Source organism: Papio anubis, chromosome 4 (genome assembly GCF_008728515.1).
Source record: "Papio anubis isolate 15944 chromosome 4, Panubis1.0, whole genome shotgun sequence".
NCBI classification, from domain to species: Eukaryota; Metazoa; Chordata; class Mammalia; order Primates; family Cercopithecidae; genus Papio; species Papio anubis.
The window spans coordinates 103234746-103261897 of record NC_044979.1 but is presented as its reverse complement, the minus strand read 5'-3'; the positions used below and the strand labels follow the sequence as shown (position 1 = coordinate 103261897).

At 38.8% G+C, this 27152-nt stretch overlaps 1 protein-coding gene across 12 annotated transcripts in view; it reads right to left on the bottom strand.

Annotated features, from left to right (window-relative positions):
• BBS9 (Bardet-Biedl syndrome 9) overlaps positions 1-27152 on the bottom strand; it is a 583258-nt gene that overhangs the window by 481983 nt on the left and 74123 nt on the right. For 8 of the 12 annotated variants that reach the window (XR_002520717.2, XM_021935217.2, XM_021935215.2 and 5 more), the window contains exons 2-4: positions 17299-17421; positions 10626-10776; positions 7789-7853 (exon numbers count right to left, since the gene is read on the bottom strand). Coding sequence is in view for 11 of the 12 variants with exons in the window: in XM_021935217.2 (XP_021790909.1) it covers positions 7789-7853; positions 10626-10776; positions 17299-17410 (328 nt within the window). In the remaining variant the exon portion in view is untranslated. Of the gene's footprint in view, positions 1-7788; positions 7854-10621; positions 10777-14472; positions 14663-17298; positions 17422-19051; positions 19821-27152 lie in introns of those variants that run through there. The other 4 variants (XM_021935216.2, XM_021935219.2, XM_021935221.2 and 1 more) reach the window with 4 other exon arrangements.

The window sequence follows — 27152 nt, the reverse complement described above, 5'->3', positions numbered from 1 at the left end:
AAGGCTGGTTCAACATACGCAAATCAATAAACATAAATCCATCATATAAACAGAACCAATGACAAAAACCACGTAATTATCTCAATAGATGCAGAAAGGCCCTCTACAAAATTCAACAGCCCATTATGCTAATAATAAACTTATAAACTTCATGCTCAAATAAACTAGGTATTGATGGAACGTGTCTCAAAATAGTAAGAGCTACTTATGGAAAACCCACAGCCAATGTCATACTGAACGGGCAAAAACTGGAAGCATTCCCTTTGAAAATTGGCACAAGACAGGGATGCCCTATTCAACACAGTGTTGGAAGTTCTGGCCAGGGCAATCAGGCAGGAGAAAGAAATAAAGGGTATTCAATTAGGAAAAGAGGAAATAAAATTGTCCCTGTTTACAGCTGACATGATTGTATATTTAGAAAACCCCATCGTCTCAGCCCAAAATCTCCTTAACATGATAAGCAACTTCAGCAAAGTCTCAGGATACAAAGTCAATGTGCAAAAATCACAAGCATTCCTATACACCAATAACAGACAGAGAGCCAAATCATGAGTGAACTCCCATTCTCAATTGCTTCAAAGAGAACAAAATACCTAGGAATCCAACTTACAAGGGATGTGAAGGACCTCTTCAAGGAGAACTACAAACCACTGCTCAACGAAATACAAGAAGACACAAACAAATGGAATAACATTCCATGCTCATGGATAGGAAGAATCAATATAGTCAAAATGGTCACATTGCCCAAGGTAATTTATAGATTCAATGCCATCACCATCAAGCTACCAATGACTTTCTTCACAGAATTGGAAAAAACCACTTTAAAGTTCATATGGAACCAAAAAAAGAACCTGCATTGCCAAGACAATCCTAAGCAAAAAGAACAAACTGGAGGCATCACGCTACCTGACTTCAAACTATACTACAAGGCTACAGTAACCAAAACAGCATGGTACTGGTACCAAAACAGAGATATAGACCAATGGAACAGAACAGAGTCCTCAGATATAACACCACACATCTACAAACATCCAACCTTTGACAAACCTGACAAAAACAAGAAATGGGGTAAGGATTCCCTATTTAATAAACGATGCTGGGAAAACTGGCTAGTCATATGCAGAAAGTTGAAACTGGATCCCTTCCTTACACCTTATACAAAATTAATTCAAGATGGATTAGAGACTTAAATGTTAGACCCAAAACCATAAAAACCCTAGAAGAAAACCTAGGCAATACCACTCAGGACATAGGCATGGGCAAGGACTTCATGATTAAAACACCAAAAGCAATGGCAACAAAAGCCAAAATTGACAAATGAGACCTAATTAAACTAAAGAGCTTCTGCACAGCAAAAGAAACTACCATCAGAGTGAACAGGCAACCTACAGAATGGGAGAAAATTTTTGCAATCTACCCATCTGACAAAGCACTAATATCCAGAATCTACAAAGAACTTAAACAAATTTACAAGAAAAAAACAAACAACCCCACCAAAAAGTGGGCAAAGAATATGAACAGACACTTCTCAAAAGAAGACATCTATGCAGCCAACAGACACATGAAAAAATGCTCATCATCACTGGTCATCAGAGAAATGCAAATCAAACCGGTTAGAATGACGATCATTAAAAAGTCAGGAAGCAACAGATGCTGGAGAGGATGTGAAGAAACAGGAACGGTTTTACACTGTAGTTGGGACTGTAAACTAGTTCAACCATTGTGGAAGATAGTGTGGCAATTCCTCAAGGATCTGGAACCAGTAATACCATTTGACCCAGTGATCCCATTACTGGGTATATACCCAAAGGATTATAAACCATGCTACTATAAAGACACATGTACACATATATTTTCTGCAGCACTATTCACAATAGCAAAGACTTGGAACTAACCCAAATGTCCAACAATAATAGACTGGATCAAGAAAATGTGGCCCATATACACCATGGAATACGACACAGTCATAAAAAAGAATGAGTTCACGTCCTTTGCAGGGACATGGATGAAGCTGGAAACCATCATTCTGAGCAAACTATCACAAGGACAGGAAACCAAACACTGCATGTTCTCACTCATAACTGGGAATTGAACAATGAGAACACTTGGACACAGGGCAGGAACATCACATACTGGGGCCTGTCATGGGGTGGGGGGCAGGGGGAGGGATAGCATGAGGAGAAATACCTAATGTAAATCACAAGTTAATGGGTGCAGCAAACCAACATGGCACATGTATACCTATATAACAAATCTGCACGTTGTGCACATGTACCCTAGAACTTAAATTTTTTTAAAAAAAAAGGTATTAATTGGTGTGGTGACTGTTCCATATTGCTAAAATAGTTTACAACCAATGTTTGCTTTGTCAAACCCATATTCCTGGAAAGACAACCAAAATTTCAGGTACATTTCTGCTAGCTGATGAGCCATTTAAACACTTATAGAAAGATTTCATTCAATTGTCATTTTCAACGCATGTTTTCTGGTTGTATAAAAGCTTTCCCATGCAAGAGGGCTGATAACATTAGCTCTATTTGTCAAAGTATATTTTCATCAGGTAAGGAAAGCTCTTCTCAGTCCACTTACTGAGGAAAATCAATCCCTTCAAATTCTAGAACCCAAGATTGAATCTTCTGAGAATACCAGAGAAAGGCTGCCCTTAACATCTACATTGCAGCAAAACTTTGCGACCTTGAAATTTTGAGCTAATAATCTCACAACTCAAAAGGGCCCCTCCACTCTTGGAACTGTACACACATTGGAAATCTTAAAGTAAAGCTAAACAGGAAAGTTTCTCCCCAGAAGAAGATGGCATCCATGATACAGACAGCTTTTTCTCAAGATCACGGATCAAGACTTCTCTGCTATCAGGAGAGTTTTACCTATTTTTTTCTTGCTTATGCTTCCATGAGCAATAGAAGTGAAAAGAGGGTCTATTGTGTGCATTCACAGGGTATACTTTCATTTGTGAAGGATTTTGCAGCCAGCCTTATACATGGATAATCTTATGCCACAATAGATAAAAGATGAAGGCCTAATGCAGGTGAGAAGGTGAGAAATTTTAATGACACATTTGTTGCCTCATAATCAGTCAGAAACAGGACACTGGTCCACTCCTCTTAACCTACATCATAGGTTAAAGAGAACATTTCCAATAAGTCTTCATTCTTCTAAATAGGCATCATTTGTTAGGTCTCCTTTTCCATGGTTTGAAGTAAATGAGGTAATGATTAGAAATTTCTCCCTCATGATAGGCTTTATAGCAGATTCTACCCTAAAGGCTACAATCACATAATGGACTTTATATTCTCTTATGAAAGTTACGCTAAATAATAGAACTGCTCTAGATTACTTACTGGCTAAACAGCAGTATCTGTGCACTTGCTGGCATTTCTTGTTGACCACGGAGAAATGCATCACAGTGGGCATTATAGAGATTCAGTTGCAGAGGACTAAGGAAGAGACTGTTTATTTAAAACGAACAGACTCTTTATCTAGCTCATTCTTTGATCTATTTAATTTTAGTTGGTTTGGTTCATGGGGAGCCTGGCTAAGAAGCATGCTCCAAACTCTAGGTATCCTTCTGATAGTCAAAATAGTAATCTCCTTAGTGTGCTATATTCTCTCAAAAGTTTTAAATGTTTGCATGCAGCCATCTCTAGAGTGCCACATGATCTCTCTTCAACTAGAAGGACAAGAGCTTAAAAAGATGTGTGACCATGAGGGCACTGTAACCTATGAATGACATCCTGAGATCAGAAACCCAAAATTGATGTTAACTGAGAGTAGAATTAAGGCCCTAAGTTTTGGTCACACTTACCTATGTGAGAATCTGACTAAAAGGGGAAATTTTCAAAATCAAATTATGGAAGGCCATTGTTTTGGACTAACCTCATGCACTAGGTCCCAACAGACAAGACCAAGACAAAATGAAGTCACTCACGCTAAATGTGACACAATCAAACTAATATCTCAAGGAAACACATAGTTCCTGGAACAGACCAGGTTTTGTTTTTCTCCTATAAACAGGACATTCCAGCATAAGGAAGTACCCTCTACTCTAACCTTTACAAAAAAAAAAAAAAAACCTGAATTCCTTGTTCCGACCTTACAAAACCCACTGTTCTGCTATTTCCCAGTGGGTTTTGAGATGAAATAAGAACATTTACGATGGTGATAGTGACATCAATGACTAGTTGTGGTCAATCTCTCAAAATTGAGAGGATGACCAAGAGGGGAAAATTGTTAAATCAAGTTTAGCCTAAAGCTGCCTCCTTACATATTTTAAGTTCAGCCAAAAGGTTTCTCTGTACATAGTGAACTATAACCTAAACGGAGGTATAAATAGACTGTAACCTACTCTTGTGCCAATCACTGAGTTTTCGCCGAAGGAGGCCAATTGTTCAAACTATGTTCAAATAAGGTAAACATCAAGCTGTAACCAAGCTGACCGTTTCTGTACCTCATTCCATTTTCTGTATATCACTTACCCTTTTCTGTCTGTCACTTTCCTTTTTCTGTCTATAAATCATCTTCTACCATTTGGCTGCGGTGGAGTCTCTCTGAGCCTACTATGGTTCAAGAGGCTGCCCAATTCACAAATCATTCGTTGCTCAATTAAACTGTTAAATTTCATTTGACTAAGATTTTTCTTTTAACAACATCTACAACCAGATCAATCCCTCTGAATAAGAAAAGCACTTATATACATGCCTGCTAGCCAAAATGCAAGCAGGAATATTAGGAACTCATGTCAATGAACATAGGTGTCAGCAGCCAATATTTAAACAAACTTGGCATGAAATGACATTAGGCTTTGTGTAAAAACTCCAAATGCATTGATACATCTTAAATTTCAGGTAATAGCACTTTAAAACTTAATAATGCAACTATGGAGAAAAATACAATTTTCCTTAGATAACTACCTTGGAATAAAATAAGTATTTGGAAATCTAATATTTCTGACCATTTTCTCCCTAAAAAGGCATCAGTGACATAATATTAAAGTTATTTACATAGGTTTTACCCTGGGATATATGGACTGAATATAGCATATATGATTATAGTCTACATAAAATTATTATAAAGTTTCAATTCGAAAATACATGAATATCCAAACATTTATGCAACAGGCCTTACTTAAACAAGATCTGATTTAAATCAAAAAATTCTCTGGAAAATCAAAGGTCACTTTGACAACAGCTTTCAGTGCAATTTCAGGTAATTGCTGAGCAATTTAAGGACATTAAACGCAAAGCCATTACAGATTAAGTAAAGGTGCACTGCGTTAAATAACCAAGTTAGATTACATAAGCCTGTCAAAAGTAAAGAACCACATCTTTTTTGCCCTCCTCATGGAAACCATTAAAATTCTATAAATATGTCAGATGCTTAGTAAATGCTTCTTGAGAAGTACACATTTTTTTGGAAAATAATATTTAAAACAACATAATCAGTATGGCTTACACTCACACATCTGTAACCATTTATTCAGAAACTGAAGCCCATCAGAAAGAAATCTGAGATGCCATGTGATGCTTTCTCTTCACCAGAGTATGATAAGATAGGCCAACTTCAGGTCAGCAAGACCCTGCTTTTTCTCTATATTAAGCATACATTTGATGACACATAACCCACCAAAAAGAAGTTAGCAAAATAGCCTCTGACTATTAAGGGTTGTTAGGTATGTCCAGGAGACTGACCTTAGAAGGTCTCCTCTGGTTTGCCTCAAAGCTTTTTTAGAAAACAAAAAATATTTGAGAAGGGAGCAGTTGAAAAAAAGGATGTCAAGTTCAGCTCACACGTTTATCTGCTGACACTAGGGGTTTCACTTAAATTAGAAAGTATTTGTGCTTCCCCTGTTACAGTAAAAGCTAGGTAGAAGTTCAGTCTGGAACTTCAAGAAACATATTCAAGAGAACAAAAACATTAACTTCCCATGCTTCTCAGTGTAAGCCAAGCCAGGAAAAACATACAAATTGTCAGCTCACAAATATCAAAAGAGGCTGAAGAAATGAGAGACAGAAGGGAAATGAGGTGGGGCAAAAGAGAATGTAGTTTGGACACCTCTTGGTGCCCAGAGAATACAAAGCTTTTAAATGAACACAAAGAATAAAAGAGCAATAATATCATCATTCCCATAGCAAATAACTTTCTTTTTCAACACTTACTTGAAGGAGGATACCAATGTGCCATAAACAAATTGTCACCTACTATGCGAGTTTCTTTCAGTAGGTTTTCCTGATAAGTACACATTTTATCCCTTGTCTGTGCTCTAAGCCCCAGTGGAACTCCAGAGGCGTCTCTTTCTGGCCCATAGTTGGAGCAAGACCAGGGAAGGCCTAGTGTCTAATCAAATTTCTAGTTTCTAAGATACCCTCCTCTCTGCCCTGCTTAGCACCCCCCATGGAGCCTTCAGAAGGAACTAATTCCCAAAGAAGTATTCTGGGAAACTATAACTGTAGGCAAGTTCTCCTCCATGGCTTGTGTATCCCACTTAGAAAAATAACAGGCTTACGGTCAAAAACAGAGCAACAACTAGACCCATGCAATAAAGTAACCTATATCGTATGATAATACCTTCTCCATTTACTCTGGCATACTAAATAAATGCCCTGTCACTAGGAAAAGCAACATGAAACCATGTCCTTTACCATAAAATCAATGACAGCACACTTTATCAGGCCTCTGACATAAACAGAGTGGGAAACAAAATGACAGTGTAACAGAGAAGGGGATGAAAACAGCACATGGTGAAGAATAAAGAAAGTCACTGTCAGTTGCCTCAGCACTACCCAGAAATTTGTTCATTCATTCATTCAGCAAGTATTTACTGGATGTCTACCACACACCACGCCAGGTTAGCAAGCCTGCCTTAGAAATCTAAAAGATCTTCACCCTGAAAAGAGACTGCCTAAGAATTTCCAACTCAGTGAGTAAATATGCATCATTACTCAAATTGAAAGCAAAATACAAAGAAAGCCCAAATCAAGAGAATAAGTCTGAGAAATCCAAATCCTAGAAGCTAACATTTACAGCAAGCTCGAAAGGAGAGGATCTCTGGTATAAGGAACAGCCTCATAGACACTTAGTTTTCTCATACCCATAAAAAAATGCCCCCAACACTGACATCCATTAAAATGACTCTCAACTTGAACTAAACTTACCTAATAACTGAAATAAAAATTTTTAAGTTATATCTTACATTTAATAAAGGCCAAAATAAAATATAATGAAAACCAAACCACATACTATAATTTTAATAAAAACCAAACCACATACTGTACTTGTACCCACAGAACCATGTCAGAGAATAAAACCTGATGAAGCCTGACTAAGTGAAGACAACCAAAACCAAGAAATTGGAACTGTAAAGAGAAAATACTTGAGGTTCACCAAAGAAAATGTACTTCAAACCACTATGACTTAGCATCTAATCAATTTTGTTATTGTAGAACATTTCTTAAGACTCAAGTGTCCTAAGTACCCAGAATTGGCCTATATTAGTCACAGGCAATCCTGGAAACAATTCTGGAGAGGCAGGTGATTAAGAGGAATCCTCTGCTAGAAAGATATGTATACACAGAAACGGTAGACCATGAAAATGTAATAGTCTAAGTATCTGAAAGAATAAATGAAAAATGGGAAAATGCTAACCAAGACAAGAAAATATTCAACTAAATGTTTTGTGTTCTCTACCAAGTCGGCACTAGGGAATATCTATTCTTATATAACATTAAGCCCAATTTGTAATATAAATTCTACATTGGTAAAAATGTTTCTTACCTGAGACAGAGTAGACACAAAGTTTTCTAGAATGTAACACAGCCAAATGTAGCATTTCAGTACCTCTGAAAAACAGAGAAAGTTTTTAAAGTTTTGCAATATTAGTTTTAGATATAACCAAAAAGTTGTAAAATAATTTCAAAAACATCTCATAACCACAGCCACTGTGAGTAAACAAAACAATTCATTAGATAACATTCTAAACTGAAAAATAAATATAATGATAAACAACCAATCTGACAACCCAGAGGCTCAAGTACTCTGCCTCAAGGCACTGCCTTCAGATTGAAGCCAACAGAGCTTCCAAAAAAAAGGTCAGATCTCAGGTCCCTCCCTAAGTGCTATTTCTTTCAATAAAGAAATCCAAGTTCTAGTCCTGGCTTTCTGACTAATTCACCTGTGACTTTGGGCAAGTCACTTAAATCTCCCTGAGCCTATTTCTCCTGAAAAATAAAAGGTTAAATGAAATGAAATAAAATAATGTGAAATCATCTTGTAAAGGTTAAAACATCACAAAACACCAACCATTGTTAGAAGTAGCATATATATCACTTCCATCTCTGAAATTTTATTAAAAGTATTGAAAATATTTCCATTTGGACTAAATCTCAAATAGAAATAAACTACCAATATCACCACTACGATTCCCAGCCTATCTCAAGTGGTTTCCAGAAACAATAGCATGGCACAGTCTAGAGATCCTAAATTCAGTTTTCAAGGATCAAGCCAGGGGTTGTTAATGAGTAAAGGGTGTAAATGGCTGTGATTAACTGGAGACTGAGACCAGACTAAAGGAGGTGGCTATTACTTGGTTCTGGGCTTGTGGCCAGAGCCCCACATTTTTCAAGAAAAGCCAGAAAGCAGGGGTTTTATGTGAAATCTCTTGGTTCTTAAATGTTGACAGCTCTTTTAAATTTAAAATACTAAGCAGGTAGCCAGGTGTAGTGGCTCACACCTGTAATCCCAGCACTTTGGGAGGCTGAAGGGGGTGGATCTCCTGAGGTCAGAAGTTCGAGACCAGCCTGGCCAACATGGTGAAACCCCGTCTCTACTAAAAAAACAAAAATTAGCCAGGCATGGTGGCAAGTGCCTGTAGTCCCAGCTACTTGGAAGGCTGAGGCAGGAGAATTGCTTGAACCTGGGAGGCGGAGGTTGCAGTAAGCTGAGATCGCGCCATTGCACTCCAGTCTGGGTGACGAGAGTGAAACTCCATCTCGAAATACAATACAATACAATACAATACAATACAATACAATACAATACAGAGCAGGCTCACATGTACAAGCAGGCCTCCAGTGTGCAACCCCTGATACAGACTCTGTTCTAAATTGCAAGGACTATAATCGAAGTCTGCAGACCTAGATGGGGGTTCTGACTCTGCACCATACTGTACTTATGATCATTTAAACTTTCAGAGTGTTAGTATCTTATTTACAAATAAGAATCTTATTAGATAACATCTGTAAAACATTGTCACAATTAATATATACTCATAATTTGCTCTACTAGTAGAAAATGCAAATATACATGACTATCACATAATCAGTATCACCTTTGGAAATTTTGTATATGTGCCCTGGACATTCAAAATGAGTTTTCCACCATGCTCAGGAAAAGAGCATGATGTCACAGAAAGGCCTAGTATACTATCTACTTATTAATGTTAACCTCCTCCCCTTCCAATGTGATCACATAGATGAGGGCTAGACTTAAAGACTACTACACAGAAAGTTTATTGGCTGTGTTTTAGTTTTTTTAATGGTAAGTTAAAAACGGTTTTCAGAGGGACGAATGCTTTTGTCTCCTTACTTTGTAAATCCATCACATCTAATATGTCCCAGGTACATGATAGGCACCTAATCATCATCTGCTTTTAGATGAAGTAGACATTTACCAACCACATCAGTCACAAAGCATAAAAGTCTCATCTCATATCCTAGCCTAAAGCATCTAAGCTACAGCTTCCCAACAGAATAAAACATATCTCACTAGAAGAGGGTGAGTGGTTGTTTGGTTTTCAAGCAGGAGTTAGGGCCCTGACTAAATGGCCCCTGGGGCCAATAAATTATGATAAACAAATGCAGAATGCCAAAATCCAGAGCTTAGGGCACTGCCCAGATTTAAAAAGGCAAAAGGGAGCTCAAAAAGAGGAGGCAAATCAACTCTGGCTACTTGATAAGCGTTCATCATACTTTTAAATGATTAAGAAATACAAGCTTAATTATAAGACAGTTTGTGTATAAAAATAAGAGGATCAGCAATATAATCAGTAAATAAAAAGCAGACATATTACCCAAAGTTCAAACTAATAAACGTTTTTCTAAAATAAATTAGATTTAAGAATAAAGTACTTTGAAACAAAGCTCTTGTAGGGGGAAGACTTACTTCGTAGGTTGAACTGACTTCTTTCAAGAAACGATAGGGCCTCTCTACCCCAAATAAGTATTCATTTTAAAACCTCAACGCTATGAACCAAAAAGTAATGGTTATCTGCTACTTCATCTAATTATAAATGGACACTTATATAACTTTAAATAAGTAGATACTTCTTATTTATTTCTTTATTTGGTTATTTTCAAAAGCTTATCTCTTTGTCTTTAAGCTTCTGATAATGTCAGGCATCTTAAGTCTATTACTATTAAAAGGCCCTAAATTATTATATCTTAAATGTATAGCTTCCACATAAAAAGCATGCCATACATGAGAAACACCTAGGTGACAATATCCAGAAAATATATTTAATTCATGGATGGTCTTCTTTGAAAAATGCACAAAAGTGACCCAGCAAAGGATTGACATACTCCAAGTAAAATACCAGAATTAGTGGGCTTACTTACGAAACAAACTTTCCTACTTCCACTTGAAGTACTGGATCTCGTAGATCCACTTCTAGAAGCAAATCTTCAGCTTGAGCTCCATCTCCTGTTTTTGCAGGATGGGGGCTAAAGATCCTTAGGTATCCCATAAAGCTACCCACAATTATTTTATCTGTAGAGTTTTTTTTTAAAAAAAAAAAAAAAAAAAAAAAAAAAGGAAGAAACAAACATTAGCAAATCTCTTAAGAAATAAGCTTTCTAATGTGTAAAAGATAAATCTAAAAATTAAAAGAATTCAGTCTTGCTTTATATACAAAGGCCACTCTGTCAAAGAAGGTATAATTAAAGTGTACTTATTTTAATAACACACAAGCTTTCATAAATAGCTTTACATCCCTACAGTCAAATGTACTAACATACTGCATTTTTTCCTAAACCTTTATTTGGTATCGAAGTCATAACTTAACTCAATCAAAGCAAGCTCCTTTATCAAAGGACTAGTACAATGTTGTAAACTGATTCCATCATAGAGGCCAACTCTATAACTGGTTATGGCTGTTGAAAACACTGTATTAAAAAGGATTCTGAGTTGTCACTAGATAGAGTGCCTTGATTAGCAATGCCTCATCTTAAGTACAAGAAGGGGAAATGATAGAATGGGTGTTATAAGTTAAATTGTGTCCCCCCAAAAAAAGGTATGTTAAAGTCATAACCCCAGGTACCTCTGAATGTGACCTGATTTGGAAACAGAGTCTTTGCACATGTAATCAAGTTAAAATGAGGTCACAGTTAATTAGGTGTGTGATTGAACTCAATTAATGTCCTTTAAGAGGACAGAACAGAGACAAAGAGGGAATGCCATGCAAAGCTGGGTGCAGTGGCATGCCTCTTTAGTCCCAGCTACTTGGGAGGCTGAGGTGGAAGGATTGCTTGAGCCAAGGAGTTCAAAGCTGCAGTGAGCTATAAATCGTCCACTGTATCTTAGCCTGGGAAAAAAAAAAACATCTTACCAGGAGAAAATGTCAATAGAAAAAAAAAACGCTGGGTGCAATGGCTTACGCCTGTAATCCTAGCACTTTGGGAGGCCGAGGCAGGCTGATCACCTGAGGTCAGGAGTTCGAGACCAGTCTGGCCAACACGTTGAAACCCTGTCTCTACTAAAAATACAAAAATTATCTGGGTGTGGTGGCGCACCTGTAATCCCAGCTACCCAGGAGGCTGAGGCAGGAGAATCGCTGGAATCCGGGAGGTGGAGGCTGCAGTGAGCCGAGATAGTGCCACTGTACTCCAGCCTGGGTGACAGAGCGAGACTCCATCTCAAGAAAAAAAAAATCCTCATAATAACCCTATGAGAGAGGTATAATCTTGGGAACTTCAATACTGGAGACTTACAAGGTCTCTAGAGTCATGCCCATTCCTGTCCCCACTAAAGGCTTGTTCAGTTCAACTCTGCCTGCATTTGGGAAAGCTATCTTACATTCACTTCAGTACCTTCTGTACTTAAATTTATCAGTTTCCTGCCACTTGTGGCCAAAAAAAGAGATAACTGATATAGAAATGAGCACTAAAAAATAAACTGCAAGCATGAAAACATGCAAGCATATTTGGAATTGGTTCTTTTTTTTTTTTTTTTCCCTTGAGATAGGGTCTCACTCTGTTGCCCAGGCTTGAGTACTGTGATGCAATCACAGCTCGTTGCAGCCTCAACCTCCCAAGCTCAATTGATCCTCCCACCTCAGCCTCCTGAGTAGCTGGGAATACAGGCATGTGCCACCATGCCCAGCTAATTTTTGTACTTTTTGTAGGGATGTGGTTTCGACATGTTATCCAGGCTGGTCTCAAACTTCTGGACTCAAGCCATCTACCTGCATTGGCCTCCAAAGTATGGGAATTGGTTCTTGACCTGAAATGGGGTACAAAACGGTAAGATTCCTTGTGGGGATAAGAGTGACTTTATTTTAAATGCTAATCTGCCATGTGACTCCTGACTAAACTCGAGTCAAAGAACTCCTCCAAGATCTCTAGTTGATGTATTACTCTTTATGCAGAAACACCTAGTCATTAAGTTTTGCCTTTCCTCCAAAACAGCACTTGATATTGCTGTATATATCATAGGCTGTGACACACATAGCCACCTACACATTCTTTCCAGAGCATGTATACTTTTATTCCCCAAGATACAAGCCCTAGGTCTGGGGGTTGTGGTGTGGAGAGCTACCTGTCTTGCAACTGCCCAGGACATTTCTGCCCATAAGTTCACCTAATAAATCACCGTATACTGACAAACTGGATTTGTCTGCCTCAATCTTTGGTTCTCAGCTCCTTCAGTATTTGGGGGCCACTTTAAATAAATGCCCTTTCACAGAACACTCTCATTCATGTTCTAGGTGGGGTTAAGCAGCACTGCACATTGTAACAGAACAATTAATCAAGTTATCATCTCTAGTCATCTGAGAGTCATCTGTGCCCACTGCAGGTGAAACTCTAGAAGACTGGAAAGCTGCTGCCATAGGCCAACTGAACAAGGAGGAACACCAAACCACAAGTAAGATAGCTTTATCAAAGGGCACTGGATAATTTAAAATAAAAGAATGATAGGTTTAAATCTCAAAATTGTCATCTAAGGGTAAAGAATAAACTCAGGGTCTTTGGTACTCTGCAGAAACATTTCTCACCACTTACGACTCAGTGGGGCTTAACCACTGAGAAGCTAATTCAGAGACTGATTCTTTAAGTTTTAAATTACAATAACAAATGACTTGACAAATCTCTCCAGCCTTCTTAAGTAAAAGTAAAGGCACTGATCAGGAAGAATGGAATTATACTGTTATAATGGAGTCCAGAAGGGTTGGGGAAGACTTAAACCTTTAAACCTTCCTAAAATATTCCCCACTAAGCTTCCCATGTATCCTGTCTGCCCTAAATCCCCACTTTTACTCACTAAACAACCAAGACTCATGGATAGGTCAATATAGCCCTATCTTCAGGGATAAGAGGAGGTCAGGATGGCCAAGTCCACAAGGTAACAAGCTAACCCACTGAAACAAAATGTATATGTATGATTATTAAAATACTTTGCAGGACTATTATAGTAACCAGATCTCAGATAAGTCTGACTCTCACAGATTTCAAGCTACAATTAAATATGGGACTCCCCAGGAATTAATGAACATGCAGGCATTAAATGAAAAGCCATTAGTCTCATTTGCTTTCTACTCCAATTCTAGTAATAAACTTTCCCTCTAGGCCACAGGTTGGCATATAATCTAAATTGTATTATTCAGATCCTCTCTCTCTCCCTCATTCTCACTATCTCTCTCAAGAGTCTGAATCTTGAGTTGAGAGAATTAGGAAAGTAAGTACCACTTTAAATGCATGGCGTGTTCAATTTCAATTGTACTATCAAGATTAACAAGGAATCTTTCTGTGTTTTACTCGGCTTCTTCTAAAGTAATTTCAGGAACCCTGCAACTCTTCTCTCACTGTCTGATCACCTAAAAGAAAAGTAGAGGTCAACTGACCTTACTGTTTCAACTTCCCAACTTGACCTGCAAATTTCACTACATCTGTAAAGATTCTTACCTTCTTTCCTCTGTCACTGTGGAAAAAAGTTTCCACATCTGTTCAAGATTAACCTTCCATCTGCACACCTGATCTCATCTCTGACTGTCCTCTCTGGGTTCCTGCTCCATCAATGAAAGCCTCTATCCTACATTGAATTTTTCCCACTTCCCTCGACCCTTCATGGCCTCCAAATCATCTTCCTCCCTTCTTCCATTCACAGCTAAGTTTCTTTAAAGAGCCATAAATAGTCTCCCCACCTCCCACTCATTTCCCATTCATACACTGAAAACCTAGATTTCATTACCATTGTGCCCACGCATCCATTCTTGTCACAGACACTAATGAACCACTTGCTGCTAAAGAGCATGAAAACTTTTAGGCCAGGCTCAGTGGCTCATGCCTATAATCCCAGCACTTTGGAAGGCCAAGGCAGGAGGATCACTTGAGCCGAGGAAGTTCAAGACCAGCCTGGGCAACACAAGGAGACACTGTCTCTACAAAAAGAGAAAATAAATAAAAATTAGCCAGGCGTGGTGGGGCACACCTGAGAGGTTGAGGCTGCAGTGAGCCATGATCACGCCAGTGCACTCCATCCTAGGCAGCAGAGCAAGACTCTGTCTCAATTTAAAAAATAATAAAATTTTTTTTAAAAACCAGGTGCAGTGGCTCATGCCTGTAATCCCAGCACTTTGGGAGGCCGAGGCACATGGATCACCTGAGGTCAGGAGTTCAAGACCAGACTGGACATCATGGCAAAACCTTGTCTCTACCAAAAATACAAAAATTAGCTGGGCATGGTGGCAGGCACCTGTGATCCTAGCTACTTGGGAGGCTAAGGCAGGAGAATTGCTTGAAGCAGGGAGGTGGAGGTTGCAGTGAGCCAAGATTGCGCCACTGCACTCCAGCCTGGGCCACAGAGTGAGACTCTGTCTTATAAAAAAAAAAAAAAAGAAGAAGAAGAAGAAAGAAGAAAGAAGAAAGAAGAAAGAAGGAGGAGGAGGAGGAGGAGGAGGAGGAGGAGGAGGAGAAGGAGAAGGAGAAGGAGAAGGAGAAGGAGAAGGAGAATTTAAAAAAAAAAAAACCTTTTCAGTCCTCATGTCACTAAACCTTGCTTCGCAGGTACCAGCCTAATTGGTTTTCCTGCCTCTCTGCCTGCTCTTTTCAGAATCTATTACTCTTCTCACACTTCCCCCATTGATCCTCTTATTCTCCAGGTTACAGTCCTATACCTCCTCCCTTCTTATTTCAACTTCTCTCCCTGTGCATTTTCACCTGTTCTCAGATCTCCAAACATAAGCACCATATTGTTCATCCCCAAATCTCTACCTCTATTCGGTATACTAGACATTTCTATCTTAAACAGAGCATATCCAAAACTACTCTTGTTAACTTTCCATTCTATAAGATCAACAAAAATAATTCTCAAACTTGAGAATGCCAGCATTCAATTTTGGAGCTTATCAAAAATTAGGATACCTAAGTCACACCACCCCACCTACCCCTGGATAATACAATCTTATAGCATCTCATGTGTCTGGGATAGAAAATCTTCATACATCATAACCACCCCAGGATATTATGACACAGGTATCCAGGCTTTGGAACACAATGATCAGTGTTTTTGTCTATGTGAAACACACATATGTAACGATTTTTGTATAGCAAGCTTCAGAAAACAAAGGAAGCTGCTCACAGCTCACCACAAACTATGAGGGAAGCAGTATCTCAGCATATTGGTAACCTACTGGTGGCACCCCAGTAAGGAGCTCTAATAGAAATGAATGAGTGAACAGTATGTCATTCAGATAATCAGTAAGCATAGTTTCCAACCAAGCTGAACTTTAGATAGTTTGGGCAGAAGTAGGTTTGAAATTGTTCTCTTCTGGCAGGTATTTCTGTGGCATGACTCTTACATGGCCAAATAATTGGGGAATCACATGCTTTAACAAATAGTGAGGGCAGAGGCAGGGCTGAGGAACCTCCCAATACCCTCTGAATAGAAGGCCTTCCCATCTCCTATCAGTGGAAAATTAGGGACCAAACTTTCCTTCAAAACAACTTAGTAGGTGCTCAGTGCAGTTTAGTACTCCCACTCTTCTGCTTTACCAACACAATTTTCTCCTTTCACATTTTCCTGCAGATTCCACTGTTTCAATTATAGGCAAGAAAAACAATTTTTAAAAAATGTAAGAGGATAATATTTATATGCAGTAAACAAAAGAAGAGTTATAATAAGTTTTCTTTTTAAGAGGCTAATGACTATCTAGATTACCAAAAAAAAGTCCATGACTATAAACCAAATACAAATTTCAAATAGCAATGATACAATAATATATAATCAAACTGTTTTAAAGGTCACTTAAAAAGCATGAAGATGCATAAGAATAAGCTAGGATGTAGGTTTTAGTATTATAATATGATAATGAAAGCAATGATTTAACAATTGTTTTCTACCACCAAATAGAGCTAGTATAATTTCATTATGGTATGAATGGTTTCCAGGTCCAAAAAAAATGCATTTTTCTTGTAAAGAATTTCTACAAAAGTAAATTTTCCAAATTTTGATACAAATGAAGTTATGCCATATAATTTGTACTAAATTCCAGCAAACAATAAGACAGAATCAGTACAAACCAGAACATAAACAAAACAGAAAGACTATTGTTATCAGTCTGCTACCTATTACTTATAAAAAAAAAACCTTCAAAATTAAGTACAATTAAGATAGTTCAATTAAGTTCTAAAAAGTACACATTTTGAAAAGCAAGTCATTTTTATTTGATCTTTTTCTTTTTTTTTTTTTGAGATGGAGTCTCGCTCTGTCACCCAGGCTGGAGTGTAATGGCACTATCTCAGCTCACTGCAACCTCCGGGTTTATGCGATTCTCCTGCCTCAGCCTCCCAAGTAGCTGGGATTACAGATGCCTGCCACCAAGCCCAGCTAATTTTTGTATTTTTAGTAGTGACAGGGTTTCAACATATTGGCCAGGCTGGTTTTAAACTCCTGACCTCGTGATCTGCCCACCTTGGCCTCCCAAAGTGCTGGAATTACAGGTGTGAGCCACTGTGCCCGGCCTTATTTGATCTCTTTAAAGCTTTGATCCAAGATGCATGGTAGTAAATTGCTTACCTTGTCCATTTCCACTATTGTCAACATTAGCCAGACACAAACAGCCTTGATCAAATTCTTCTTTATCTCCCAGAATAGTAGACCACCAATCACGGGCTTTAAATAAAGACATTTTCTTTCACACTAAAAAGAAAACATTTATAATAATCGAATTCACACTATGAATTAATAATTATGTCTTAAGGCATAGCAAATTAAACTTGGACAGATCTGAGAAGACATTTCTATATTAACTTTTTAATATTTTGTACACATAAATGAAACCACAAATCCAAATGGCTGGAAGCATTGATCAGATATTTTGCAACACCATTAGTAAATTGGGCTGAGAATTATACATTTATGTTGTGCTAATTCTCTCTTCCGAAACATTTAGGAGAGAATTGCAGAAAATAACAAAAGAACATATTCTTTGGCGGATCAAGATTCAAATTCCATCAGCACTATTTAACACATAAGTCTTCAGTGAAATACCTAACTTCCTTTCAGTCTAGTCATTGGCGAGACTGCACTACAGTTGGCCCTCCATACCTGTGAGAGATTGGTTCCAAGACCCCACAGATGAAAAATCCCCAGTTGCTCAAGTCCCTTATTATATATAATGACCTGGTACAGCCAGCCTTCCATATCCATAGGTTTCAGTCTGCAGTTGGTTGAATCCATGGATGTGAAACCCGGGGATATGGAGGGCCAGCTGCATCTCCTATTACAAAGAGTTGCTGAGACAAATGAGATCAAACCCATCAGTGACTAGCCCTGGAAATGGTATGTTACAGGTACTTAAAAAGCATTCACTTCCTCTTACTATGCTAGTTACAGAAAGGCAAAACAGAAGAGGGAAATTCACACCAAAAATGAAGCAGGAAAATTGGGCTGCAGGACCATTTATACCAGTAACTATCTGTGTGTCCTTGGGCAACCCACATAACCTCTCCTTACTTTGATTTCTTATCTAGAATGACTATAGACCAGCCCTACGTACCACTGAGTTGCTGATATGGCAGATGTGAAAGCACTTGGACCTTTTGAATTACAACACAGATTCACATGCCCTGGGACTCTACAACAGTTCATTTATTTAACATAAATGAGGCTTTCCTTCATGTTACACTGATTTAAATGGTAGTTAGGAAATGCAGTCAATTCTCCTTATTCACAAAAGTTATGTTTTATAAGGCCGCCGTAAACAATGAATTAGCAGATACTGAGCCATTGCTCCTAGGAGAAACACAGGGTTAGATAGATTCCTGCAAGCTTCTAGTAACAACAGTTTCTTCAACCAATCAATACATAATGTAGTGTTTTTTGTGCTTCTATTTAAAGATACCTTATTTAATATGTATTGATGATTCATTACTACGGGAATCATGGCCATCGGCACTAGAACTCAGTCTGAACTAAGCTTATCTAATTGCACGTACAGATGCTTTTCAATTTATAATGGGATTACATCTCAATAGAACCATCATAAATTGAAAATATTTTAAGTCAAAAATGCATTTAATATACCAGGGAAAAGATCAAAAATCAAAATTTGAAGTATGGTTTCTATTGAATGTGTATCACTCCCACAACATCCTAAAGTCGAAAAATCATAAGTCAAACCATTGTAAGTCAGGGACCATCTGTCTGTTCTCCACAAGATACATCACAGCCTTTTTGCATTTAGGAACATTAGACAGCACTTCAGTATTACATTTGCAGGCCATTTTAAACAGTGAAAACACCACACCCGCCTCCAAAAACAACTTACCAAAATGTGGGGGAAAACATGACACTACATACTGTAGACCATGAAAGGACACTTGCTTATAGTATGAGAACTGAAACAAGAAAGCAGTTGTTTAACATCAGCTGGGAACATGTGCATCAGGTGACTCAATTTTTACTCCTTTGCACTTGACCACAAATGACCACAAAAGTATTACAAGCACTGATTTGGGGGTTACAAATAAATTTTAGCAAGTAGGCAAATTCACGAATGATACAAAGTCTGCCAATAATGAGGATCAGCTCTACTTTTTTAAAATGTAGACCAACCTACCTCTTAAAGTAAGCCTTTCACATGGGCTAATCATTGAAACCAAGGTCATTTGTTTTTATACAAAGTTGGCCAAGAAATTGGCTGTAAATAATGTGGTGGGAAAGTACAGACTCTGGAGGCAACCTGTGTGAGTTTGAATTCCTGCTCCACCACATACTAACCATGCAACCAGTGGAAGGTTACTAAAAGTTAATGAACGTCTCTGTACTTCAGCTTTCTCATTTACAAAACAAAGGTAAGAGTGGTGTCGTGATGATTAAATAAGAATGCAGTTTCCTACAGAACTGGAAAAAATATGTGCAGGTCATATATATGATAAGGAATTAATATCCAGGATACGTAAAGAACTCCTACAACTCAACAACAACAAAAACAAACCAGGCCATTAAAACATAGGCAAAAGAACCCGAACAGACACTTCTCCAAAGAAGATACACAAATGAGCTGGGCGTGGTAGCTCACACTTGTAATCCCAGCACTTTGGGAGGCAGAGACAGGAGGATCACTTGGGGTCAGAAGTTCTCGAGACCAGCCTGGCCAACATGGTGAAACCTCATCTCTACTAAAATACAAAAATTAGCCAGGCGTGGTGGTGGGCACCTGTAATCCCAGCTACTCAGGAGGCTGAGGCAAAAGAATTGCTTGAACCCAGGAGGCGGAGGTTGCAGTGATCCAAGGTCATGCCACTGTACTCCAGCCTGGGTTACAGAGTAAGACTCTATCTCAAACAACAACAAAAAAGATATACAAATGGCCAGGAAGAATATGGAAAGATGCTCAAAATCACTAATCATCAGGGATATGCAAATCAAAACAACATCACCTCACATCCATTATCAAAAAAAATAAAAATATATTCAACCTAAGAATGATGACTGCAAGAAGGAAAAAACACAAAATAACAAGTGTTGGCAAGGATGTGGAGAAACTGGAATCTCTGTACACTGTTGGTGGGAATATAAAATGGTGCAGCTACTATGGAAAACAGTGGGTAGGTCCCACAAAAAATGAAACGTAGGGCCGGGCGCAGTAGCTCACGCCTTTAATCCCAGCACTTCGGGAGGCCAAGCCAGGTGGATCACGAGGTCAGGAGATCGAGACTATCCTGGCTAACACAGTGATGCCCTGTCTCTACTAAAAATACAAAAGATTAGCCAGTTGTGGTGGCAGGCACCTGTAGTCCCAGCTACTTGGGAGACTGAGGCAGGAGAATGGCATGAACCTGGGAGGCAGAATTTGCAGTGAGCCGAGATCGCACCACTGTACTCCAGCCTGGGCGACAGAGTGAGATTCCGTCTCAAAAACAAAACAAAAAATTAAACATAGAAGTTTTGATCCAGCCATCCCACTTCTTGGTGGATATCCAAAAGAACTAAAAACAGCATCTCAGAGAGATATTTTTACACACAGATTTACTGTATCATAATTCATAATAACCAAGAGGTAGAAGCAATCTAAACATCCATCAATGGATAAATGGATAAAGAAAATGTGGCATATCCATACAATGGAATATTATGCAGCCTTAAAAAGGAAGGAAATTCTGACATATGCTATGTAGATGAACCTTGAGGACATTATGTTAAGTAAAATAAGCCAGTCACAAAAAGACAAACATCATATGATTCCACTTATGTGAGGTACCTAGAATAGTCACAGAAACATTAAGAATGGTGACTGTCAGGGGCTAGGAAGAAAGAAGAACTGTTAATAGGTATATAGTTTTGACTTTGCAAGATGAGAAGTTCTGGAGATTGGTTGTACAACAATGTCAATTTACTTACCATTACTGAACTATATAGTTAAAAATGGTTAGATGTTCAATTTTATGTTACATGTATTTTACCACAATTAAAAATAAAAAATATACAGTTTTAGTTTTTTACAAAAAGGAATACAGTAGACCACTTAGTACAATACCTGGCACATAATAAGCACTCAATAAGTGTTAGCTGTTGCTCTGGTTTTGATCCCTTTTTATGATTTTTTAAACTTACATTAAAGAAAAAAATTCAATGTCCTGGTTAAACACACTATGGTACATCCACACCATATCAATATAACTTAAGAATTTAAAACATAACTGACACATGCAACTTGGATAGATTTCAAGAGCATTATGCTGAATGAAAAAAAAATCCAAAAAGGTAAAATATTAAATAATTACATTTCTAATTCTCAAAATGACAAAATCATAGTAATGTAGAACAGCCATGTGGTTGCTAGGCTTACAGGAGGGTGTAACTATAAGGAGCTAATAATAAAAGGCACTTTCTTTGGGATTAATTTCTTAGAAATATCTACAAAAAAAAAGTGCATCCAATTTGATTTGGTAAAATCCAAATCAAATCTATAGTTTAACTTTAGTATTATATTAATGTCAATTTAATGGTGGGCTGGGCCCAGTGGCTAACATCTATAATTAGCCTAAGCAACATAGGGAGACCCTATCTCTACAAAAAATAAAAACATTAGATGGGCTTTGTGGTCCATGCCTATAGTCCCAACTACTCTCAGGAGTCTGAGGAGAGGATCAACTGAGCCCAGGAGTTTGAAGTTGCAGTGAGCTTTTTTGGGGGGTGGGAAACAGAGTCTTGCTCTGACACCTAGGCTGGAGTGTAGTGGCACAATCCCACTCACTGCAACCTCTGCCTCCCAAGTTCAGGCGATTCTCCTGCCTCAGCTTCCCAAGTAGCTGGGATTACAGACACCTGCCAACACGCTCAGCAAATTTTTGTATTTTAGTAGAGATGGGGTTTCCCCATGTTGACCAGGATGGTCTCCAACTCCTGATCTCAAGCCATCCACCCACCTCAGCCTCCCAAAGTGCTGGAATCATAGGTGTGAGCCATCGCGCCAGCCTGCAGTGAGCTTTGATCAAGGCACAGCACTCCAGCCTACAAAACAGAGATCCAGTCTCTACGACAAAAACAAATTTGATGGTTTTGATCATTGTACTGTTTTCATTAGGAAACCATTATTTTTACAACTTCTAAGTGAGTCTGAAATTCTTTCAAAATGACTAGTTTAAAAAAAGAAATACCAGGAGAAAAAAGAACGAAAACTCCATCCAAAGTCCTCTCTTTATGCTAAGAAAGAAATTAGATAAACACTAGAAGTTGATGGAAGTGAACAAATATCTAACAGGTAAACAAATTTATAATGAGTTTCAAAATATGTGGGAAACTTTCTGAAAAATATTTGCACCATTTGTTTTTACTGATGACATTATGTAACCATACAAATTGTCAGATTACTAAACTTCAAATCTGGGAGCAAGCATTGAAAAAACATAATAATCATCTGTATTATACTTTTACTGGATTTTTGAGAGGAAAGTAACAGTATTCAATACATCCCAGATAGTCTCACTATATATGCCAAATACCTAGGAGAATTGTAATATGCCATACTACTGGACTACAAGAATGAGGATACATCATTCTCTTGCAGCTCAGAGCAGAATATTACCCAAATTCACACTTGAAATGCCAATGATTTCCTAGGAGGACTCACAGGACACAGCACAGTCATCTTCATCGCTATGAAGGATGGCTATGATAAAAGGATAAAAAGCATAATCACGAAAGGGAAAGGTGCATGATGAGAAATCTGGAGAAAACCAGACACAAGCTTAGAAGACAAAGGAATGGTACAGAGGTTAAGAAGAAGAGGAATCCGACCAGGTACAGTGGCTCACGCCTGTAATCCCAGCACTTTGGGAGGCCGAAGCGGGTGGATCACAAGGTCAGGAGATGGAGACCATCCTGGCTAACACGGTGAAACCCCGTCTCTACTAAAAATACAAAAAATTAGACGGACGGGGTGGCGGGCGCCTGCAGTCCCAGTTACTCAGGAGGCAGAGGCAGGCAGGAAAAGGGCGTGAACCCGACAGGCGGAGCTTGCAGTGAGCCAAGATCGCGCCACTGCACTCCAGCCGGGGCGACAGAACAAGACTCCCGTCTCCAAAAAAAAAGAAAAAAAAAAAAAAAGAAGAAGAAGAATTAGAAGAGGAATCCACCAGAAGCTTAAAAGGGGCATTCACTGAGATCAAAACAAAGCCAGAAGAAAGTTATCTGGAAGGAAGTGGGGAAAAAAAAAAAATGTATCCAGAATAAGGGAGTGACCTGCTGTATCAAGTGCTCCTGATACACCATAAAGGATGAAGACATGGAGGCATAAGCTCCATTTGGAGACATAGCTAAGGACAGAAATCAGTAGTAACCAACCAAAGAGTAAGTGATCCTCTGCTCACTCCTGCTTCAGCCGGTTCAAAAGTCTCGGGGAGAGAAAAATAAGAAAGGAAGAACTATACAACACTCAAGGGGGGGTCTTACCTTTGCCTAACACAGGCAGAAAAGAAAACTGCATGGGTTTTCCTCTTCCTGCCTAGAGAACACACTAAACCAAGTAAGGGAGAAAGAAGAGTTTTTTCTGTCAATGATAATGAATGATACATTTTTTAAAAGTCAAAATCCTTAGATAAGTGACCACAAGAGACAAAGCTGGAGTTTGAATATAAATACTGCATCAAGTGAAAGTAGCTATCCTATGAAAATGACCTTAAAAACCTGCTAGTCAATAAATTTTTTCAGCTTGCTAGAATGAATACAAAAATATCCTCCAACATTATGATCTAGTGGGCTGTTAAAAGATAAAAGACAAAAAAAGAATCAAAAAAATCCTCCAATATGAAAGAACTAACTTTCCAACAATGTCGACAAATAGGAATGCCTATAGAAGACATTCATTTCTCATTAACTTTTTTGTTTTTGTTTTTGTTTTTGAGATGGAGTTTCACTCTTGTTGCCCAGGTTAGAGCGCAATGGCACGATCTCAGCTCACCGCAAACTCCACTTCCTCGGTTCAAGTGATTCTCCTGCCTCAGCTTCCCGAATAGCTGGTATTACAGGCATGTGCCACACCCAGCTAATTTTGTATTTTTAGTAGAGACGGGGTTTCTCCATGTTGGTCAGGCTGGTCTTGAACTCCTGAACTTAGGTGATCCACTGACCTCAGCCTCCCAAAGTGCTGGGATTACAGGCATGAGTCACCACACCTAGCCTCATTTCTCATTAACTTCTAACCAAAAATTAGAAATCTACTTGTACTGACAAAATAACAAAGGCATCATTTAAATCCTTCTTGGCGAGGCACAGTGGTTCATGTCTGTAATGCCAGCACTTTGAGAGGCCAAGCCAGGAGAATTGGTTCAGGCCAGGAGTTTGAGACCAGTCTGGGCAAGATAGCAAGACCCCATCTCTCCCCCTAAAAAAAAAAATTAGCCAGTCTACCACTTGAGCCCAGGAGTTGAGACTACAGTGAGCCATGATTGCGCCACTGCACTCCAGCCTGGGCAACAAAGCCAGACCCTGTCTCTTAAAAATATATATATCATTATTGTTTCTCCTGCTCTATCAATTTTTCCTCATTCACCCACCACTTTCTTTGCTCCTGAAATCCTTCTTTTCACAGAGTTTGGTTCCTTGCTACTCCAGGTGTACTCCCTGGATCAGCAGCATCTGTATCACTCAAAAACTTATGAGAAATGTTGAATCTCATCCTCCCCAAACAGTATCTCCAGGTGAATCACAAGGACCTTAAGGTTGAAGAGGCAATGATATAACTGATACCTGATTGCCTAAGTGGATATTTTCTTATAGCAGAGCTCCAGTTTTCCCCTTCTTTTTCAGAGGGCCTCTGCCATCAGTTACCTTTTGAGGGCTCAAAAAAAAATTATTTTTCAAGTCAAAGACCTAAAACAGCTGTAAAGTATCCATCAATCAGCTGGTCCTCTCACTTTACAGGAGAGGCCCAGAGAAATTACATGATTCCCATACCTCACACAGCTAATGGCAGGACCTTGCTTCTGCATACTCTCTCCCTGGTCTCTAGACCCCTGTCTCATTAGGCTGCCAATAATCTGCAATTTAATATCAAAAAACTGAAAAAGTATGTCGATAGAAGGATTTTTTTGTTGTTGTTTGTTTGCTTTGTTTTAATCTTTAAAGACTGTGGAGGAATGGCTAATTTTTAAACCTACGTCCAATAAATGGCTCTTCCTCACAAGAACATAGCTACCTTAATTATTTCAGAACAATATTTCAGAGCAACAACAAAGACTTTCATGTCAGGGCAAACATAAGGTCATGCATAGGAGAATTTCATAAATTCCATTACGTAAACATCTGTATGTTTGTTCCCCCAATGTCGGAAGTAGTATCATGCACCATTGTAGACAATAATTTATTGAACAATAAGGACTTACATCTTTAAAGAATTAATAAACAATAGAAAAAAACAATTTGGGCTGATAATCAATAGTCACCATTTGTTTCCAAAGTGCCTCTCTCCAGTTTCAAAAGTAGAAGCACAGAAGAAGCACTGCCCACCCCGAAGAAATTAAGAAACCACAAACTCTCATCAGTACAAAGTTGGGATACCACTAATTTCCTTTGATAAAAAATGGGTGGATTTCAAAAGACAGCTTAGGCAGCAGTGATGGCAACCGCTGCGAAGACGCTGGCTGCAGCGGGGGAGTCACAGCAGGGGCTGCCCACTCTGTGGAGCCAGCGGGGGCCGGGAACAGGGAGGAGCCCCGCCCCCTACCAAGTTGGAGGGGCAAGAGCCCCGCGCTCCTGGGCGCAGCTGCAGCCACTCAGTCACAGCTCCAGACCCAGGCATCCCTGCACTGTCGGTGGCCCGGGAAGCACCCCCGCCCCTGCAGTTTGGAAGTGCCCACTCCCGCTCCCTGGCCTCTCCCAACTCCCAGAGCCCACTCCGATTTCCAACCAAAGTTGAAGCCCAGCCCAGGTGCTGTCGCAACCCGGCCATGTGTGTGCGTGCTCCGGGCAGTGCTGATACACCAGTCCCCTAACACCTCGGTCCCCTCTGGACTCTGGGTGCAGATAGCACAGGAGGGACACACATGGGGAGCTGAGGGCTTAAGTATACTCCACTGGTATACCCAAGAACAGAGGAGACCCTCTGCTGACTCAAGAAGAAATAAAAAATCTAAATAGATCCATAATAAATAAAGAAATTGAATTAGTAATCAAAAAACTATCCACAAAGAAAAGGCCAGGCCAAGATAGATCCACTGGTGGACTCTACTAAACAATTAAAGCAAAATTATACCCATTCTTCAAAAACCACTCCAAAAAACAAAAGAGGAGAGAATACTTCCCACCTCATTTTATAAATCTAGTTACCCTGAGCCAAAACCAAACACATCACAAGAAAACAACAGACCAATATCCCTTATGAATATGGATGCAAAAATCCTCAACAAAATACTACTAGCTAACTGAATCCAACAATATATAAAAGGTATTACATAACATGTCTAAATAGAGTTACCTAAAGAATGCAAGGTAGGCATCCTTAACATCCAGAAATGAATTAATGTAAAATCAATAAAATCTAAATCAAAAGCCACTTGATCACCTCCATAAATCCAACTCTTCCATTATAAAAAACACTCAAAACACTAGGAATAGAAGGTTCCTCACACTGATAAAAGGCATCTATGCAAAATCCACAGCTTACATTATACTTAATAGTGTAAACTGAACACTTTCCTCCTAAGATCAGGCATAAGACAAGGATGTCTGCATTCACCACTTGTATTCAAAATCATACTGGATGCTCTCAACTATAGCAATTAGGTAAGAAAAGGAAATAAAAGGCTTCCAAATGGGAAAAGAAGAAGTAAAACTATCTTTACTCACAGATGACATAATCTTGTATATAGAAAATCCTAAGGAATTCACAAAAAAAGATTAGAACTACTAAATGTGTTAAGCAAGGT